This window comes from Chlamydomonas reinhardtii, chromosome 3, assembly GCF_000002595.2.
Source record: "Chlamydomonas reinhardtii strain CC-503 cw92 mt+ chromosome 3, whole genome shotgun sequence".
Taxonomy (NCBI): domain Eukaryota; kingdom Viridiplantae; phylum Chlorophyta; class Chlorophyceae; order Chlamydomonadales; family Chlamydomonadaceae; genus Chlamydomonas; species Chlamydomonas reinhardtii.
The window spans coordinates 6,185,715-6,204,406 of record NC_057006.1 but is presented as its reverse complement, the minus strand read 5'-3'; the positions used below and the strand labels follow the sequence as shown (position 1 = coordinate 6,204,406).

Genomic DNA, 18,692 nt, shown 5'->3' with positions numbered 1-18,692 from the left:
GGCCGGCGTTCGTGAGTTTCTGCATTCATGAAGCGCGCGCAATTTGACACAAACATAACCTTATTACAGATAGCTTCTACTAAGTACCCATAGACAAGGGACCAGCACCTGCCGCCCGCCGAATATTGCAATACATTTGCAGCCTGCTGACTATGGCCGACTGCCTGAACGGCGGCAAGGCCGGTAGCTTCACAAACCTCGACGGCACAGACCAGAAGATGATGTCGGCTCCTGCGCAGACGAGGAGCCGTGGCGCCAGCGTATGCTGGTTCCTTTACCTCAGCCTGCTAACCTGTGTCGCCGTTATCGCCTTCATCCTGGGCTGCTACAGCGTCGATAAGGTGCGCTCTTAAGCATCGCGTCTGGATAGGCGGCCAGGGCCGGCCGCGCACCTCCTGACTGTCGAGGGGTTTCGATTTGGCGGCGACGCGGCCCGACTCGGATTCCACGCATCGCCGCGCCGAGGCGCCAGCGACTCGTAGGTATCGGGTCATAGTTAAAACTTAAAGCCGCGCGACCTCGCAGGTGCGGAACCCCGACTACCCCGAGTCCGCCCTGACTGCGAACCTGGGCACTGTTCCGGAGGGCTACTCCGTCTTCTCGCTGGGCACCGGCCTGGGCTACTGGAGCCAGGCCACGCCAATGAACCACTCCCGCAGCGACCACGGCGTAAGTGCATCTGGTGTCTGAGCCTAACGCTCGGTGTTGCGGTTGAGCTTGCTTCCGGTTGCTGGGGTTTGGGCTGTTGCAGCAGCTTGCCTCGTGTGGGCTCCGCCGAAGCGCGACCACCATCCATTGCACGGGGTCGACTGGCGCACCCAAAGCTGTCACTCCCCCCCGACCCACATCACCTGGGTCCGCATCGCAACTCGACAACGCCTGCTGCTTCTCTGTCTCCAGCACCCTCGCGCGCCTCGCTCCCAACTCCACGCGCGCTGGCCCTCCTCCCAAGCTGTCCTCCGTCCTCACTTGCTCTGCCCTCACACAGGTCCTGGCTGTGGGCAAGTACGCTTACCTCATCGGCGGCCTGAGCGACGAGGGCCCGAACGGCACCGCCAGCGTGCTGGACTCGCTGATGCGCTACGACACCGAGACCGGCGCGATGCTGGAGATGGCCACCATGTTGGCGCCCAGGTGCGGCGGGCGTTGCGAGGGAGGCGGGACGGCTGGGCCAGGCACGGCAGCGTTACTGGAGGGGAGGGAACGGGGAGTAGCAAAGGGCAGAGGGCAGTAGACGCCTGGCGCAGTAGGGCGGCTCACCGAACCAAGTAGCAATGCGGCGGCGAGGGAGGCAGCCTTGCAAGCCAGCCACTTGGCCAGGATAAGAGCACGCGAGCGAACGCATCAACGGGGTCTCTACCTTGTGAACGGAACCGCAACCCGCGCTTGTGTGGCTCCTCCGTACAGGTACCGTTTCGCCTACGCTGTGCTGGACAACTTCATCTACGTCATGGGCGGCACCGACAGCGCCTCCTCGGACGCGGGGCCGCTGGACACCGTCATGGTCTACAACATCAGCGGCGACTCCTGGAGCTTCGGCGACAAGCTGTCGCGCCCGCGCATCGACCCTTGCGGCGCCGCGGTGGCGGGCAAGGTGCGGCCGGGCGCTGTGGGCCGGTGGGGGCCGGGGAGACGAGGGGGCTGTGCTGCAGGGCGTTCTGGGGTGCTGGGTGGCCTGGACGCTGCATCTGGCTCGTGCATGGGCCGGGCCCAATGTGGCCATGGCCCGCAGCTGTGCTTCCTAGCCGACCCACATCTCGCCACGCAAGCTTCTTAGAGAGACGCCGCGAAGACGCTGCTCGACTACATATTGTGCGCACGCAGGTGTACGTGTTTGGCGGCTACAACGAGTCGTTCGGCTCCCTGGCCACTGTGGAGGAGCTAGACCCCGCCACCGCCACCGCCACCTCGCCGGCGGTGTGGGCGCCGCTGCCCGCCACCGGCAACCTGGCCGTGTCGCGGTGAGACTCAAGCTGGGGCCTAAGCAGTGGTTGGGGCAAGGGCTGTGTGAGGGCTGAGGCTCGGCTAGGCTAGGGCAAGGGCGGGGCTAGAATGGGGCTCGGGCTCGGGCTGGGGCAAGGGTTAGGGGCATAAAGGTCGCTGGGCACTAAACGGGTTGTATGGTAACTGGGCTTTCGCGACATTTGGGTCGTGACATGCGGGGCATGCAGGTTGCAATAGGTGGCGGGTCGTGGCGTTTGGGAGGCCGGCTCCAGGCCCTGGCGGCGCGGCTGCGGGTGCCTGTTACTGGAGTGGCGCCTGCGGGCGCGTGTGCACTGACGCGCGTTGTTGCCGCCCCGCCCCTGCCCCCCCCCCCTGGCTACAACTCCGCTTCTTCTTGACTAAGCATCAATGTGACCCCGCCCCCGCCCCCGCAGTGGCGACTGCCGCGCCGTGGCGGTTGACAAGACCATCTACGCGGTGGGCGGCACTGAGTACTACATCAACCCCAACAAGAGCTGTGACGGCGACCTGTGGGTCAACTGCTACCGCTTCCTGCGCTCCGTCGAGGTGGGTCCAGGGGGGAGATCGCGGGGCGCGTTGAGTGTGGCCAAAGGGGGTGGCGGGGTGCGCTGGGTGTGGTAACCGTGACGTAGCCGTGGGTGTGTGGGGCCTCTGGGATACTGTGGGGCACCTCCCACGCCACGTGGACAGCCAAACAGTCAACAGCAAAACACACACGCCTCCTCGCCCTACAAGTCCCACCCTGCGCCGCTTCACCGTCTCCGAGCTAACCGTGCCTGAAACGCTGACCCCCACAGGCCTTTGACCCCGTGTCCAAGACCTGGAGCCCCCGCGCCGACATGATCAACCCGCGCGGCGACTTCGGCATTGAGGCGCTGCCCGGCGGCCGCATCGTGGTGGCGGGCGGCGAGCGCGGCAACGGCGTGGTGAACCAGCAGGCCATGTACGAGGTGGAGGAGTACGTGGCCGCCGACAACATCTGGATCAGCAAGGCGCCGCTGCCCGAGGCGCGCTTCAGGTGAGGGCGAGGGTTTCGGCGAGGGGGGCGTGGAGGGTGCATGGGTACCTGGGTGGGGGTTGGGGTGGCGAAGTGAGCGTGGGCCGGTGCGGTGTGCATAGCCAGGGTACGGCCAGGAGGCACCAGGTGGTGGGTGATAAAGGCTCCGTCTCGACAGCACAAGCCGGAGCCAGCCTGAAGCGCTGGTCACCCTCGGAAGCGCGCAACCCAGCCAGCCACCGCCCCCTGCTCTACCTACCCTCCTCCCCAACTCAACAACCACCCACCGCCCGCCTCCCCCTCACCCGCCTTACCCTCCGCACCAACAGGGACGACCTGGCGTATGTGAACGGCCGCGTGTACGCCTTCGGCGGCGCGCCCACCTGCGGCCAGACGCCCAGCGACGACTGCGCCAAGGTGGCACTGCGCACCGTGTTCGCCTACTTTGACGTGCAGTACCCGCGCCTGTACGCCGCCTACAAGCCCGCCAACGTGTCGGCGCCGCGCGCCGTCACCAGCCGCCGCATGATGCGCCGCTGAGCTGCGGGGCCGCTGAGCTCTAGGCGGAGAGCGGCTGAGAGCATGAGAGCCGCGGCTTGGAGGTGTCTGCGAGGGCCGCGGTGGCGCCAGGCGGAGCGGAGCAGTGGCGCTGATGAGAGGGCTGCGGGAGCAGGAGCTGGCGCGCCGGGTGGTGGCTGGTGCGGCCACGTGCCAGGCGAGTCGGCAGCTGCTGGTCCCCTGGTCATTCCTTAAATTAATCGTTAGTTATAGGCCGCTGGATGTGCATGCCCGTTAAATCTGCGGGGAATCCTGGCCAGGGGTACTTGGTGAGAGGCTGGGCGTGACCTGCGTGTGCTGTCCATTTGGGTGGCGCCATGCGCCGTCTTATGATTTTAAGGTTGCTTTAACTAGCGCTGTAAGCAGCGCGGATCGTGATCGCCTGGGGCCCGTTTGTGTGTACTTGTGTGGGCGCCGCATGCCTACAAGCACACAGATGGGCCTCAGATCTTCGGCACTGTCGCACATGCCATGCTATGCCGGGTGTTGAACATTGGGTTACAGATAGGACGTCAAGTGAATGAATGCCGATGCTATACAATCGTAACGGCACCGTCAAGCCACGCCTATCTTAACCAACCCATGGCGTTGTCTGCGCCATGGATGCACTACGAGAAGGATGTGGTGCGGTCGCGGGACTGCGCTCAACTCTGGATACTAGGGAACGTCTGGTTACTACTGAAGAACTGTTTGCAAGGTGGGGTGCTTTGGCCGGCAGGCGGGCGGACGTGTGTGCCGCAAAAGCCCAAGTCAGAGCGCGGAACGGCATTGTTGCTATCACGGAGGTGGGATGTGCGGCGGGCTGGCTGGCTGTAGTGCTAAACACATGGGCGGTGATGATGGAGCATTCGTTAGTCATGTTTCTGACCACAGGCCACGGCCTGCAAATCGCATAAAAACCGACAACACGTCAATCAACACCGGCTGCACGCTGCCGCTTTTATCGCTTGTTTACACATTCAGTGGTAGGTATTCCTTTACGTCATAGCCCATATTGAAAGGTCCGGTGATTTTGCGGTTTCAAACGCTGCGCGGGTATGTCTTCTCGCACGCTGTGTCTTGGTGGTGTGATGCATTTACTTGTGCGAGCGGAGGCAGTGTGGCGGAGAAACAGAGACGGGGCGTGTGGTGTGGTGGGGCCCGGTGTTACCGGAGGGATGCCCGTGGCGGCGGCTCCGTGGTAGCGGGGGGCACTGCGTGGGAGATAGAGCGAAGACGGGGGGAGGGCGGAACGAGTGGCGTGGGTGTTGGTGTGAGTGCTGGGCACTTCACGCTGTCATGGACGGGTGGGAGGATGGAACCTGTAGCTTGGGCTCACACGAAGCAGGGTATGGGATCTGCGAGCACGGCGATGTGTGTAGGTGTGTGCGTTTGATACCCACACGGACGTGTCTGTACGGCGTTTACCTTCTGGTGGGAGGATCTCGAAGGGATGTGAGATTGCTGTTAAGGCGCCTTAGTTCCGAAGCATGCTCAGTGTAATGTGTTGCCGACCGAGCAGCTGCAGGGGGTTGGCAGTGCATTGGCAGGAGCTTGATAGCGGGAAGGGGAAACGGCAGATGGGAGCTGACGAATCTGGCCGCGAACGGGGACTTGTAGATAAGTAGAGGACCGCAGTGCGCCAGGCACTGCTTTCAGTGTCAACATACTTATCACACGGCACCTCACACAGCCCTCGTAAGCACCCACAAATAGAACACATCAAACATGGAGGCCGAACGCGGCGAGTCTGCGACACCAGCGACTGCTGCTGCTGCTGCAGCTGCTGCGCCCGAGGCCCCGCAGCAGCTCGCCAAGGGCCCCGCAGCCCTTACGGAGCGGACGGAGCCGACTGCGCGGCCGCCCGCGGGCGCCGCGGAGGCCGGGGGAGACCGACACCCTCCGATACCAGGTCAGTCACAGTCCGCACTGTGCCATCTGCACCCGCTCCAGGCCGCCGGCTCGCAAACGCCTCGTTATGACAACGACTCGTTAAGCCAAAAGAACTCGCTGCGTTTGTCCAGCTTTCACCCGTCCGCCTCCACCGAAACAGGGGCTTCGGACCCAGGGGTCAGTCCTGGCGAGGGGGGCCCGGACCGACCAGCCCGCACCAGCCACAGTGCTGCTGACGCGCCGCCGCCAGCGCCGCCGCCTCAGCCGCCAGCGCCTCCTGCTGTGCTGCCCACGTTCATCAAGGGCGACGCCGCGGCGCCCGAGTTCAGCCTGGCTGACTTGCTGCTGCTGGGGGCGGAGGGGCGAAACGGCGGGGGCGGAGAGGGAGGCAGTGGAAGGCGTGAGAATGAGACAGCGGCACAGGGAGGTGGCAGCGAGGAAGGTGGGTCAGGTGGGTCAGGTGGGTGACGCGACCGCGGGCTCGGCTCGGCGGGAATCGGCGACGGGGGACTGGGTGTCTGGGTAGTCCCGCTGATGCCTTGTGCGCGTGCCGCGTCCTGCGCTGAATGCCGCCGCGCTTCTGGCCCCAACTGCAGCTGCAGCACGCATGGAAGCGCCGCCGCCAGAAGCCCCGGAGCCCCGCGCTCCACCCCCGGCAGCTGCCCCTGCAACCGCGCCGCACCTCGGCGCGCCGCCGCCGCCACAGCCGCCGCCGCCGCCGCCACAGCCGCCGCCGCCGCCGCCACACCGGCCGGCGGCCACGACAGCGGTGGAGCAGGAGCTGGGCTCTGCGGCGGCGGTGGGTGTGATGCTGGGCATGCACGACACGGTGGCGGCGGCGGCGGCCACTGCGGGGGCGCTGGTGCACGCGGGAGAGCGGGTGCAGGTGGCGGCCAATGTGGCGGAGGCGGCGCTGGACCCGCCGGGTGGGTGGGGGCGGCGGGAGAGGGGGCGGGCACAGGGGCGGGGAGGGGGGAAGTTACGGGTTGTGGGATGGTTGATCGAGGGGTGGTTTGTGTGCATGGGGGCGCGCAACAGCAGCCCAGCGGTGGGTATAGGGCGTTAGGTAGGTACCGGTGAGATTGCACAAGGAGGGAAGATGGTACGGCCGCAGCGGGCCGATCCAAGCAAGTCGGCCTGCGGCCTGATAGCACGCCCTGATGACTGGAACCGCAACACAGGCACGGTCGACTTCGACTCTGCGCGGCGGGGCGGGCGGCTGCAGCACCTGCCCACAGGCATGCGCCTGCCGCTCATAGACGCCGCCACCGCCGCCACCCGCGGTGCTACTGCCACACCCGCCACCGGCACAGCGGCTGCTACAGCCGCCGAGGGGCAGCCGGCAAGTGGGGGCGGCGCCGCCGGCGAGGAGGGCGAGGCAGCCAGCGGCGGGGACTCTGAGGCGGAAGCGGAAGCTGAGGCAGAGGGGGAGGCTCAGGTTGAGGATGTGGAGTTTGGCAGCACCATCAGCGGCGGCAGTGGCGGCGGTGCCGGAGCGGCGGCGGCCTACGGCCCGGCCGCCGCCGCCTCAGACCTGTCGCCGCACGCCGGCGCGGCGGCGGCGGCTGCCGCTGCCCTGTCTGAAGCCGCTGCCGGCGAGCTGGAGGCGTCGCCTGCTGCCGGCGGCGGCGGCACTGCAGCTACGGGGGCAGCGGCGGATGTGGGGGCCCGAGGCGATCTGCCGCCCTCGGGTGGCTCAGCGGTCAGCGGTCTAGGGCTGCGCAGCGGTGCTGGCGGCGGCGGCGGCGGCGGCGGCGGTGGCGGCTGGGGAGTGGTGATGGCGGACCTGCAGCGCCGCGGCCGCATGGCGGTGGGACCAGGTGTGTGGGTGGGTGGGTGTGGGGGTGGGTTCGGCCCGATGTACTCATGCTGCTGGCGGCGGCGGCAAGTGCGCTGTACACCACACAACAGGTGCGCTGAGCCCATCCCCCCAACCGGTGCATGTGACGGGTGTGATGCCCCCCTCACCCCTCCCCCGTCCCCGCCTCCCCGCCTCCCCGCCTCCCGCCTCCCTCCCCGCCTCCCTCCCCATCTCCCCGTTCGGCGGCCCGCGCCCTGCTCGCACCCACCCACCCATCCCACCCATCCCACCCATCCCACCCATCCCGCCGCGACCTCCTGCCAATGCCGCTTCGTCTCCCCGCCCATGCCGCGGCCGCCCCATCTCGCGCCGGGCCCATGCACCCTTGCCCCTTGACACTGCCGCCCTCCCTCCTTTTTCTTCCTCTTTCTGCCGTTGTCAAGCCGCGCGCGGGATCCCGTAGCCTTGTACTGCCCTGCTTCGCTACTTCCACGACTTCTACACACGACTTCTACTTATACTCGCCGCCTTGCCATCCCCCACATGTCCGTCGCGCCCGGCTGCTGGACGCTTCTACCTGGCGCTTCCTCGTTCGCATCCAGGTGAGTATGTTAGTATAACCTTGCAACTAGTTGGGCGACGGGGTCCGCGCGCGGCTCGCACTGCTGACATGACTTCGGAGCTGCTCTGGACTGCTCCTTCCACCTGCCGCTACACTGCCCAAGCCCGCCCGACTACATACGGTGATGTACAACGACTCGCTTATGCAGCTGCAGTTCTCCTTGCCGCGCGACTGTTTCCTTACGGGATTGGTTCAACGTTAACCCCATCTCCCCGCCTCCCTCCCCACCTCCCCCTTCCCCCCTTCCCCACCTCCCCGCCGCCCCGCGCCTCCCAGTGTCGGAGTCTGCGGTGTCGGTGGCGCCCTCCTCCCTGGACACCGACCGAGCCTCCGACTTCAGCGGCTCCACAGCCTACACGCCCGGGGCAGTAGCAGCAGTGGCCGCAGCAGCCGGCTACAGCCCGTTCGGCAGTAGCTCAGCTACTGCCGCAGCCCCAAGGGGCCCTGCTACTGCCGCTGCCGGCGGCGCCACGGGCGGCGCCGGTGCGCAGCAGCTGCAGCTACAGCCGCTACTGCAACTGCGTCCGAACGGGTCGTTCACCGGCTTGGGGCTGGTGGGCGGCAGTAGCAGCACCAGCAGCTGTAGCAGCCCGCGCGGGCCGCCGCCGCTGGTCCTGTTCCCGGGTGCTTTGGCTGGCATGGCGGCTGCTACAGCCGCTGAGGCCGCGGGGGGCGCGGCGCCGCCCCCGCCAGCCGCCATTCCCGAGGAGACGGAGGAGACGGACACGGAGGAGGTGGTGGCGGAGCAGGAGGTGGGGTCGGGTGAGGAGGGCGCGTCAGCGAGCGGGGAAGCCTACGGCTCGCCACTGGCAGCGTCACCGCCAGCAGTCCAACACGGCTTTGGGCAGTCAACGGTGGCGGCGGCGGCGGCCCCGTCACCTCACTGGCAGCACCGGCCGTCATCGCCGCACCAGGTCCACCACCCGCCGCCGCAGCTGCTGGCGGCGCGAGGTGGTCAGGTGGTGCCGGCAGCGCTGGCGGCGGCACAGAAGCAGGTGTGTGTGTCTGTGTGTGTATTAAGAAAGGAAACGAAAGCCCACCCTGTGTGTGTGTATATATATGTGTGTGTGTGTATGTGTGTGTGTGTGTGTTTGGGTGGGTGGTTAGTTGGGGGGGCAACGGGAACCCAAGGAGGGCAAAGGGTGCGCCCGCCATCGGCTGCGTGCGTTCTCAGGTTGCTGCCCTCCTTGCCGCCATGCTCTCTTGACCTGCTGCCCCGGAGCCAATGCAACCTCCCCCCCTATGCTTCAACACGTGCTCTTTGCGATGCACCCTCCAATGCCCCTTCCGAATGCCGCCCCCCCCTCCCCCGCTCCTGCAGGCTGAGATACGCGCCGAGGCGGCGCACGCGGCGGCGGTGGCGGCGGCGCTGGTGCACTGCGGCCAGGGGGTGGCGCGGGCGGCCGAGCTGGCAGAGATGGCAGTGCACCCGGGTGCGTGTGGGTGTGACACTGTGTGTGTGTGTGTGTGTGACTGTGTGTGTACCGTATGTGTTGAAGAGCACAGTAAATGTATACGTGGGCGGGGGGTGGCGGGCTGCTGTACTGGTGCGGCGGTGTCTCTTCCAGTGTCTTCGGTGTTGGACCAGCCCCTACATCACACCCATCTGCATAGGACCCATGGGTCATGGCCCGTGTGCGCTGTAGACGGCTGACCCGCCCATGACCCCACCCATGACCCTACCCGGCCCCACTCAACCGCCGCCTCCCACCCTCACCTCCTCCGCCTCCTGCCTTCAGAGGCCACTGTGGACAGGGACTCGGCTCTGGTGCGTGCGCCGCCGCCCCAGCAGCCCGGGGCCGGCGCCGCAGCCGACGCAGCGGCAGCAGCCGCCACCTCCACCGGACCTTCGCAGCGGCCACCGCGGACCTCTTTCAGAGGCGTTGGAGATGCTGGCATGGTCGGCGGCGGCGGCGGCTGCAGCGGCGGCGGCGGCGGTGGTGGCTCTGTCTCACCCAGGGGCGGGGCGGGCGTGGGCGAGGGAGAGACGAGTGCGGCAGAGCTGGCGGAGGAGACCGTGGAGGTGGCGGTGGAGGCGGCCGCCTGTAGTGGCGGTGGCGGTGGTGTGGAGGAGGCGGCGGCGGCGCTGCGTGAACGGCGTGACCGTGTGGCGGCGGCCGCCGCGGCAGCAGGTGCGCAACAGCTGCTGGAGCTGCAGGCGTGGCGGCGGGTGCATGTTACTAATGTTGGTTCATACATACAGTGGCATTACAGAGGTTCCGTGTATGTCGCTCATTCGTCTTGCTGTGCTACTTACTGGAGCCCTGGCCTTTCTCTTACTTGCAACCTCCACAAACGCAGCCGGACTGCTGGCAACGCCGACGCACCAACACGCACCGGCCTCACCTTCCGCCGCCACCCCAACCTCGGCCTCCGTCACCCCCAACCCCACCGCCGCCACCCCGGCTCCAGCCTCCGCCGCTGAAGGCCACAGCGTGCGTCGTGCGGCGTTGCTGGCGGAGGTGGCTCTGGCGGCGGCGGCGGCGGTGGACAGCGGCTCGGCGCACTCGGGTGCGGACCTGCTGCAGCGGCAGCTGGTGAGGGAGCCGGGCCTGGCAGGGCTCCTGGACGTCAGTGGCAGGGGTGGTGGAGGAGGAGGTGGAGGCAGGGCTGGAGGAGGATGTAGCGGCCAGCCTACCGGGCAGCAGCTGCCGCTTGCAACAGCAACAATGGCGGCGGTGGACCGGCAGGAGGAGCAGCGGGCAGCGGGGGCGCCGCCGCCGCGCGCTGCCGAGGTGGCAATGGCGGCGACGCTGCAGGCAGTGGCCACGGCCACGGGGGCGGCGGGCGTCGGCCGAGCGGCGGCGCCGCGGCTGTCCGCGGCAGTAGCAGAGCCTGTCGGAGGCGCGCATGCTGCTACTGCCAGTGTGGATGTGGACAGGGTCAGCCTGGCAGCGCTGCCGCCGCCGGTCGCACGCAGCATGGCGGCGGCGGCGGCGCAGGAGCACGAGGCGGCAGAGCGGCTGGCGGCGCAGCTGGCGGCGGCGACTGGAAGGGAGATGCCGTCGGCGGCGGCGGCGGCGGCCGCTGGCGCGTCGGCGGCGGACGTGGCGGCGGTGGCTGAGTGCCTGCCGCTGGCGGCGCCGCCGGGCGGCGTCAGTGCGGGTGCGGCGGCGCTGCACGGTGACGTGGCCGCCAGTGCGGCGGCGGCGGGCGGGCTGCACTATGCGGGCCTGCCGGTGCCGGCGGCGGCGGAGGCGGCGGAGGCGGCCCGCCACGCCGCTGACCGGGTAAATGCCGCCGCCGCCGCCGCCGGCACTGCTGCTGCTGCGTCATACGCGGCCAGCCATAACAGCCCCAGTAGCGACGCGCCACACAGCGTGTTTGCGCACAGCACTGTCGCGCGCTACGCCCGCAGTAGCAGTGAAGGCAGCAGTGGAGGCGGCGGCGGTGGCGGCGGCGGCGGCATTGGCCCTGTGTCGCTGCCGTGCAGCCCCCTTCGGGAAGGCATGATGTCGCCCGCCGCCGCCAGCCCGCCGGGCATGGGTGGCGGCGGCGGCCGGCCCCGACGCAGCAGCTGCCTGCGACGGGCGGTGTCTCTGGCGAGTCAGGGCTCCGTAAGCAGCGCCCGCAGCGTCAGGTGGGCTGACCAGCAGCCGCCGCCACTGCTACTGCCGACAGAGGATGCGGCGGCAGTAGCAACGGGGGTCGTCGGCGACCCCGCCGCTACTGCCGGTGTTACTACTGCCGGCGATGCTGCTGGCGACGCTCGATTAGCTGGGGTGCCGGCGGCAGCGATGTCGGCGCGGGCTGTAGCTGGCGATGACGGCGGCAGTAGCGGCAGTAGCGGCGGCAGTAGCGGCGGCAGTAGCGGCCGCCGCCTGGACCTGCCCTCCTTCCCCTCCCTGTCCGACATGGTCGCCATGTCCCCCACCACCGGCCCCTCTTACTTTGACACCAGCGGCTACAACAGCGCGGCCCTCCGCCGCGGCCCCGCTGCTGCCCCTGCTACTGCCGCCGCAGCTGGTGCTGCTGCTACTGGTGTTGCTGTTGCTGGTGCTGTTGCTGCTGGTTCAGCCCCTGGTGCCGGCGATGCGGCGGCTACAGCCATCAGCCCTGAGCGCGTGCGCTCCTTCCCCCTGGATGAACTGGATGACTTCATTGAGGATGGGGCTGCGGCGCCGCCGCCGGCGCCGGCAGAGGAGGGGCAGCCGCCGCCGCCGCCGCCGCCGCTTGGGCCCCTTCAACACCAGCAGCACCAGCAGCCCCGAGACAGCGCAGCGGGCGAGGCCGGCAGCACGGCGGCCGCGGTGGCCGCGGCGGTGGCTGCACGCCTGCTGCCAGACAGCGGCGGCGGCGGCGGCGCAGCAGGTACACGGGCCCTTACCACAGATCCGGTTGCTGCTGCGGCGGAGGGGGAGGTGGGGCATGAGCGGGAGGACGGAGAGGAGGAAGGGGGCGGCGCTGAGTCGGAGGATTACCACACACCCGACGAGGACGAGCGGACGGCGGCGGTCGAGGCGGCAGTAGCTGGTGACGACTCCGGCCTGCCGCCGCTACTGCTGCGCCCACGTGCTGGCGCCCCTGCCACTGCCGCTACTGCCGCCGCTACTGCCGGCGAGGGCCGGGATGACGTCGCAGACGTCACCGACTCACAGTGCATCATTGGCCCCGGGGCCTCCGGCAGCGGCGGCGGCGGCGGCGGAACTACCAGTGCTACTGCCGGCGCCACTGCTGCTACTGCACCAGCGGCACCACAGCCTGGTGAGCTGTCGTCTGCCACCCCACCGGTGGCGGCGGCGGCGGCAGTGGATCTGCACCAGGCCGTGTACGGCTTCAGTCACGGCCGTGTCAGTCTCATCTCAGCCGCCGACGCCGGCCACACGGCGGCCACTCGGCCCCGTGGCGGCGACGGCGGCAGTAGCTGCGACAGCAGCATCAGCGGCGGCAGTAGCTTGTCGCTGCTGCGGCGGGCTGCAGCGCGGGAGGCGGCGGCTGAGGCGGGCGGGTACGACAGCGAGGATGACACTGCGGGGGAGGGGCCGTGTGTGTATCACAGCCTGGAGCTACCGCCGCTGGGGGGGGAGGGGGAGGAAGAGGGCGAGGGGAGTGAGGCGGCGGACATTGGCAGTAGCAGCACCGCCGTTACGCTGGCTGGCGGCGTCCCGGCTGCAGCAGCAGACGCAGCCACGGCGGCGGACCGGCAGCTGGAGCAGCGCGGCGCGGCTGTAGCAGCAACCGCGGGTAAGACGGATGGCGGCGGCTCAGGTGCTGCTACAGCCACGTCGGCAGCGGATGCGAGCTGCAGCGGCACTGCGGGCGGGGGGCTGGGCAGGAGCCGGCGCAGCAGTGCGTCAGAGGTGTTCGACGACGTGCCATTGGGAGAAGCGCCGGCCGCGGAGGGCGAGGCAGATGCCGGAGGGGGGGCCCGCCGCCAAAGGGCCCAGGCAGCAGGGCCGCCGCCGCCGGGCGCAATACCGCCGCCGGCGTCGGCCTTCGGGACGGCTGCTGCATCGACTGGGGCGGACACATCACACACGGATGTAGGTGGTGGTGGCGGGGGTGCTGCTGGGGGATGCGGCGGCGGCGGGCAGCAGCAGCAGCAGCAGCCCGCGATGGCGGCGACGGCGGCGGCGGCGGCGGCAGATGACTTCGCCTTCGACATCCCCGGCGGCGCGGAGGCTGTAGCAGGCGCCGTGGAGGCTGCTACAGCCGCCATGTTCGGCGAGGCCGCAAAGGCCGTCGGCATGGGCGCGCCCGCCACGGCAGCGGGTCGGCACGGCGCTGCTACAGCCTCGCAGCTGAGCCCCGTCACGTCGCTACTGCCGCCATTAGAGGACGCGCCGGCTGCTACAGCTGGCGGCCAAGGCCCGCAGCAGCCGCGGCCGCAGGTGCTACAGCCGTTGCTGTCGCAGGCGGCGTCGCAGCCGCCGGGTTACGCGGTGCGGCGGCTGAGTAGTGGCCTCTCTAGTCGCTCCGGCGGCAGTAGCACCGGCGCCGGCGGCGGCGGCGGGCGAAGCAAGCGCGTGCGCATCGCAGTGCCCGAGCTAGGCATTGTGGTGGACCCGGGAGTCAGTAGCGGCAGTAGCAGCAGCAGCCCGGAGCAGCAGGGCAGCAGTAGCAGCGGCGATGAAAGCGACGACGAGGCGGGTGGCAGCGGCGGCGACCAGGCGCGGCAGCGCAGCGCAGCGACAGCGGGGCATGCTGGCCCCGCCGCCGCCGCCGCCGCCGCCTCCCTGGCACACTCGCTGGCGGCGGCTGGCGGCAGCGGAGGCGCTGCCGCCGGCGGCGGTGACTCACCAGCCTCGCGCCGCCGCCGCATCTCTTTCGAGGCCGCCGCCGCCGGCGGGCTCGCTGACAGCCCCTATGATGCCGACGTGGATGTGGCCGTGATCACGGCAGCGGATGACGAGGCGGATGATGAGGAGCAGATCAATGAGGACTTCTTCAGGGGCTTTGGCCGGGCCGGTCGCGCCGGCGGCGGCAGCCCCGACGCCGACACCGACGCCGCCGCTGCTGCTACTGCCGCGCTGGGTGTCATGTACCAGCCCGGCGCCTCTCCCTGGGCCAGCCGCGGCGGTGCTACTGCCGGCAACAGCAGCTTTAGCGCCCGCGACGTGGGCGGCGGCGCGGGCGCACTGACAGCTGCCGATCTGAACCAGCTGCTGTTTGCTGGTGAGGCTGTAACCGGCGGCGGCGGCGGTGGCGGCGGCGGCGGCGGCCCGCAGCAGCCGTGGTCCCGGAACCAGCTTCTTGTGGGCGCGATGGACAGCACCTGCAGCAATGTCAGCACCTATGGTGGCAGTAGCATGGAGTTGAGCAACCTGCTACTGCGTGACGAGCCGCAAGCGGCTACAGCCGCCGCAGCCGCTGCGGCGGCTACGGCGGCCGCCGCCGGCGCCACCGGCTACATCAGCGGCGGAACGGGCGGTGGCGGCGGCGCCGTCGCCGACCTCAGCAGCATAAGCGGCGGTTACGGCAGCGGTTACGCCGCTGACATCAGCAGCAGCAACAGCACACCCGTGCCGTCGACGCTGATGGCGAGCCCGCCGGGCGCCATGGCGGCGGCGGCGCTGCCGCTGGCGGCGCTGCCGCCTGGCGCCGCGATGGCGGCGGCGTCGCCGGACATGGTCGTGTGCCGAGTGCCGCCACGCCCAGAACCACACACACACACAGAGGTGGTGGCAGAGGCGGCGGAGGAGGTGGAGGAGGAGGCTCCAGTGGTGGCCGTGTTGTTCACGACAGAGCGAGCGGCCGGTCCTGCTGGCGGCGGGCACGTGACAACCGGTGGCGACGGCGCTAGCACTGCTGGCCCCCACCATCACCATGCGCACCATCACGACCCCACCACTGGCGGCGGCGGCGACGGCGGCGATGGCGGCAGCAGTGGCGTGCTGCGCCGTTTTAGCAGCAGCAGCGCCCCGGCGGGTGCGGCCAGCAGTGCGGGCGGCGGCGGCAGCAGCTGCGGCCGCACGCGGCGGCAAAGCGGCCTGATGGAGATTGACGCGCAGCTGCATGGTGGGTGGTGGGCATTGGTTTGTGGGTGGTGATGGTGGATATGTGTATGGCGAGACGTGGGCCGGTGTGCGTGTGCATGAGCGTATGTGATGTGGATCTCACTGACTCGGGGCATCTCCGCACTCGACCGCCTCCCGCCGAGGCCAGTGAACATGCACTGCCTCCTACCATTTCTTCACTGGGACCTATTTCGTTGGGCTCGAGCACATAACCCTTCATCCTTTGCCTCTTCCCCGCTATCTCTCTCCCCCTCCCGCACACGTAGGCGGCCTGAGTGAGCGGGTGGCCGACCCCACGCCGCCCGTCATGCCGCCCTCCGTGCCCGCCCAGCTGCTGGCGGCTCGCGACCGGGCGGCCGCGGAGGTGGCCACCGCAGCCAGCCTGGTGGCCCTGGGGGAGCCGGTGGCAGAGGCGGTGGAGCAGGTGGGTGGTTGTACGTGTGTGTGCGTGTGTTGCAAGGGTATATGTGTGCACGGCGGCGACTCGCATGCACCAGTCATGTGCGTGCGGTCACTGTCACCGGCATGGCTTGTACCGGCATGCGCACTGACCTCGTGCGTGCCGCTCCTGCCCGCTGCTCTCCCCCACCCACATGCCGCCGCCTCCGTCCGCCCTCCGTCCCTCATCTGTGGATGCGCACGTGTGTGTATGTGCACGTTTGTGTGTGCCCCTCAGGTGGAGGCCATGGCCGCGCAGCTGGAGGCGACGGAGGCGGTGGAGGTGGAGGACGTGCTGCCGGCGGTGCTGGCGCCCGGGCTGCGGGAGGCGCCCGCGGCCCTGGCGGCGCCGGTGGGGCTGCCGCGGGAGCCGCCCAGCGTGGCTGAGGACGCGGAGGAGGAGGAGGAGGAGCAGCAAGAGCAGCAGGAACAGGAGCAAGAGGATGAGACCTCAGTTGTGCGTGGCAGCGGCGCGGCAGTGGGTGGGGAGGAGTCCCTGCTGCTGGGCCTCGCGGCGGGTGGTGGCGTGGCACTCGGTGGTTGCATCGCGGGCGCGCCCTGGGCGCCGCCGCCGGCTCCGGCGCTGGAGCCCCAACACGCCCGCCACCTCCACCACGTCGGCAGTAGCGCCACCACCGCCTCCATCGCCACCACCACCGCCACTGGCCCCACCTCCGGCGTCACCGCCATCAGTGGCAGCATGGGCGCCTCGGGCCGCATGTCGCCAATGCTCCTGGCCGGCTACGGCGGCATCAGCGGAGGTGCGGCTGCCGGCGCTGGTGGCGCCGCCGCCGCCGCCTGCCACCACGGCGGCGCGGGCAGCACCGCCGCCACCAGCGCCGACGTCGTCTACCACCGACAGCTAAACAGCGGCAGCGGCGGAGATGACGGCATCGGCGGCGTGAGGCGGCTAGGCAGCAGCCCGCGAGCTGGCAGCGGCAGCGGCAGCGGCGCGCTGCTCACCAGCAGCGTGCTACTGCCAGCCGCCAGCCGCTCCGCGGCTGCCACAGCTGCAGCTGGTGCTGCGGCTGATGCTGCGGCTGCTACAGCCACGATGACCTCGGGCTCTTCTCGCTCCGGCTCCTCGCCTCGCTCCACACCCACGCCCGGGCCGACGCGGCCGTCGGCGCTGGAGGTGGTGGTGGAGAGTGCGGTGCTGGCGGCGGAGGCGGAGGCGGGCGCGGCGGCTGTAGCAGCCATCAGCGCGGCCGTGCTACAGCGCGCGGTGGAGCAGGAGGAGGAGGAGGCGGAGATGGCGGCGGAGCTGACGGCAGTAGCACTCGGGCGCGAGGCGCTGCAGGGTGACGAGGCTCAGCCGCAGACCGGCACGCCGCAGCCCTCCAGCGATGTGCGTGACCTGCATGCGCTGGCGGCGCCGAAGCCGGCAGCGCCGGTGTCGGAGGCGGCGGCGGCCGCCGCCGCCGCCGCGATCGGCGCGCCGCTGGCTAGCCAGGCGGTGCTGGCGGAGGCGGCGGCGGAGGCGACGGAGCATATGGCGAGGTACGGGGAGGTGTGGAGCAGCCTGGGGCGGCAGGCGGCGGGTGCGGCGGCGCTGGTGGCGCTGGGTGAGCCGCTGCACCACGCCGCAGAGGTGGCGGTGGCGGTGGAGGAGGCGGAGGAGGAGGCCGCAGCCCAGAGCAGCGGGGCCGCTGCTGCGTCCTTTGACGACAATGATGACGCCGCCACGCCTCCAGCTGCCGCCTTTGCGCCGCCCCTGGCGCCGCTGCTGCAGCAGCTGCAGCAACAACAGCCGGAATCCGGCGCGGCTACTGCCAGCGCTGCGCCCGACCCTGCCGCCGCTATGTCTACAGCCGCCCTGGCTCTAGGCGAGAGCACACGGCAGGAGGTGGCGGCGGAGGCCGAGGCGGAGGCGGATGATGAGTTGGAGGCGGAGTTGCGTGGTGAGCTTGAGCAGGCGCTGGCAGAGGAGGTGGAGCAGGAGGCGGCGGAGGCGGAGGCGGAGGAGGACCGAGTGGCGGCGCAGGAGGCGGCCGCGGAGGAGGAGGAGACGCGGCCGGCGGGCAGCGGCGGTCGGGTGCATGGAGAGGAGGTGGCGGCGGCGGTGCTGAGCGCCGCACCGTCCGAGTCGTCAGCGGCCTAGCTAGTAGGCCAGTCCCAAGCAGTGTGATGCAACTGATTGGGTTGCGGGTAGGTGGTGGGTGGTGGGTAGGTTGTGCAGGGGGGGATGGCTGGCTAGCGTTGGAAAGAGGTGTGCGGACGCGGGAGAAGGACCAAGCCCCCACGGCCCAGCACGGCTGGGCATAAAGATTGACGGCAGGACGACGGTTGTGTGTTCGTTGTGATGATTTCCCCATGGTACGATATCAGGGGCAGCACTCTGGCGCTGCACTGTGGGACGGGGAGCGCTGATGTGCGTGGACCTTTTGGAGCAACTGTTAGGGATCAAGCAAGTGTGTGAGCACGTAGCGGATGGAGGTGTGCCACCGAGTAGAGGCTGAGCTCTCGAGGACGACGACGAGCTTAGTTGCCGGGAGTCTGGAATGCCGGAATCTCTCAAGGCGAAATCTGTCGCGGCAGTTGATGCATGCAGTCGCTTGAGTTACTAAACCTTTTGCCGTCGCGGCCCTGGTACTGTGCCCCGTGGACTTGGGCCTTTGAAGACCAGGAACTTCGTTGAGAGTTTACGCAATAGCAGCTGCGCAACTTGCATGCCATCTGTTCAGTGCCTGTAACAGTGCGGTGTTCAATGCCAGTGAGTGTGTAACAAGAACCTTCGTCTTTGGCGGCAGACCCAACCCCACCCCCAAGCGGGCATCACTTCCAGGACGGCCCAACTTTGAGGCCGCGTATCGTTTCACGGAATCCGCCTTCAAGAAATCCAGCCATAGTGTGGATTGCAATGGAGCAGGCAGCTGGAAGGCAGCCTGTTTAATGATGCCTGAAAGTTAACTGGTGAAGTTGTAGGCGGGAGATGGTGATTGTAGAGACGTCACAAGGGCATCGTAACAACTGAAGGCAGAC

At 69.1% G+C, this 18,692-nt stretch overlaps 2 protein-coding genes across 2 annotated transcripts; both read left to right on the top strand.

The window, feature by feature from the left end:
* The first annotated feature begins 86 nt into the window (after positions 1-86).
* On the top strand, positions 87-5,014 carry CHLRE_03g192350v5 (uncharacterized protein). Its single transcript, XM_001693196.2, has 8 exons — positions 87-341; positions 526-669; positions 989-1,134; positions 1,408-1,594; positions 1,825-1,961; positions 2,379-2,511; positions 2,763-2,983; positions 3,292-5,014. The coding sequence occupies exons 1-8, from the start codon at positions 153-155 to the stop codon at positions 3,500-3,502; spliced, it is 1,368 nt and encodes a 455-aa protein (XP_001693248.1). The 5' UTR covers positions 87-152; the 3' UTR covers positions 3,503-5,014.
* A 182-nt stretch (positions 5,015-5,196) lies between these two features.
* CHLRE_03g192300v5 (uncharacterized protein) lies at positions 5,197-18,447 on the top strand. The gene is made up of 10 exons (XM_043061197.1): positions 5,197-5,411; positions 5,553-5,834; positions 5,989-6,318; positions 6,574-7,212; positions 8,092-8,810; positions 9,137-9,248; positions 9,555-9,947; positions 10,117-15,273; positions 15,539-15,696; positions 15,949-18,447. Exons 1-10 carry the CDS (start codon positions 5,228-5,230, stop codon positions 17,809-17,811), a joined length of 9,837 nt encoding a protein of 3,278 aa, XP_042926326.1. The 5' UTR covers positions 5,197-5,227; the 3' UTR covers positions 17,812-18,447.
* Positions 18,448-18,692: the final 245 nt, after the last annotated feature.

Excerpts from the sequence above, each read along its gene's own strand:
- CHLRE_03g192300v5 (XM_043061197.1), top strand. The coding sequence starts at position 5,228 with ATGGAGGCCGAACGCGGCGAGTCTGCGACACCAGCGACTGCTGCTGCT. Across the intron at positions 5,412-5,552 it reads CCGACACCCTCCGATACCAG|GGGCTTCGGACCCAGGGGTC; the intron begins GTCAGTCACAGT and ends CCACCGAAACAG. Across the intron at positions 9,249-9,554 it reads AGAGATGGCAGTGCACCCGG|AGGCCACTGTGGACAGGGAC; the intron begins GTGCGTGTGGGT and ends TCCTGCCTTCAG.
- CHLRE_03g192350v5 (XM_001693196.2), top strand. The coding sequence starts at position 153 with ATGGCCGACTGCCTGAACGGCGGCAAGGCCGGTAGCTTCACAAACCTC. Across the intron at positions 342-525 it reads GCTGCTACAGCGTCGATAAG|GTGCGGAACCCCGACTACCC; the intron begins GTGCGCTCTTAA and ends GCGACCTCGCAG. Across the intron at positions 2,512-2,762 it reads GCTTCCTGCGCTCCGTCGAG|GCCTTTGACCCCGTGTCCAA; the intron begins GTGGGTCCAGGG and ends TGACCCCCACAG.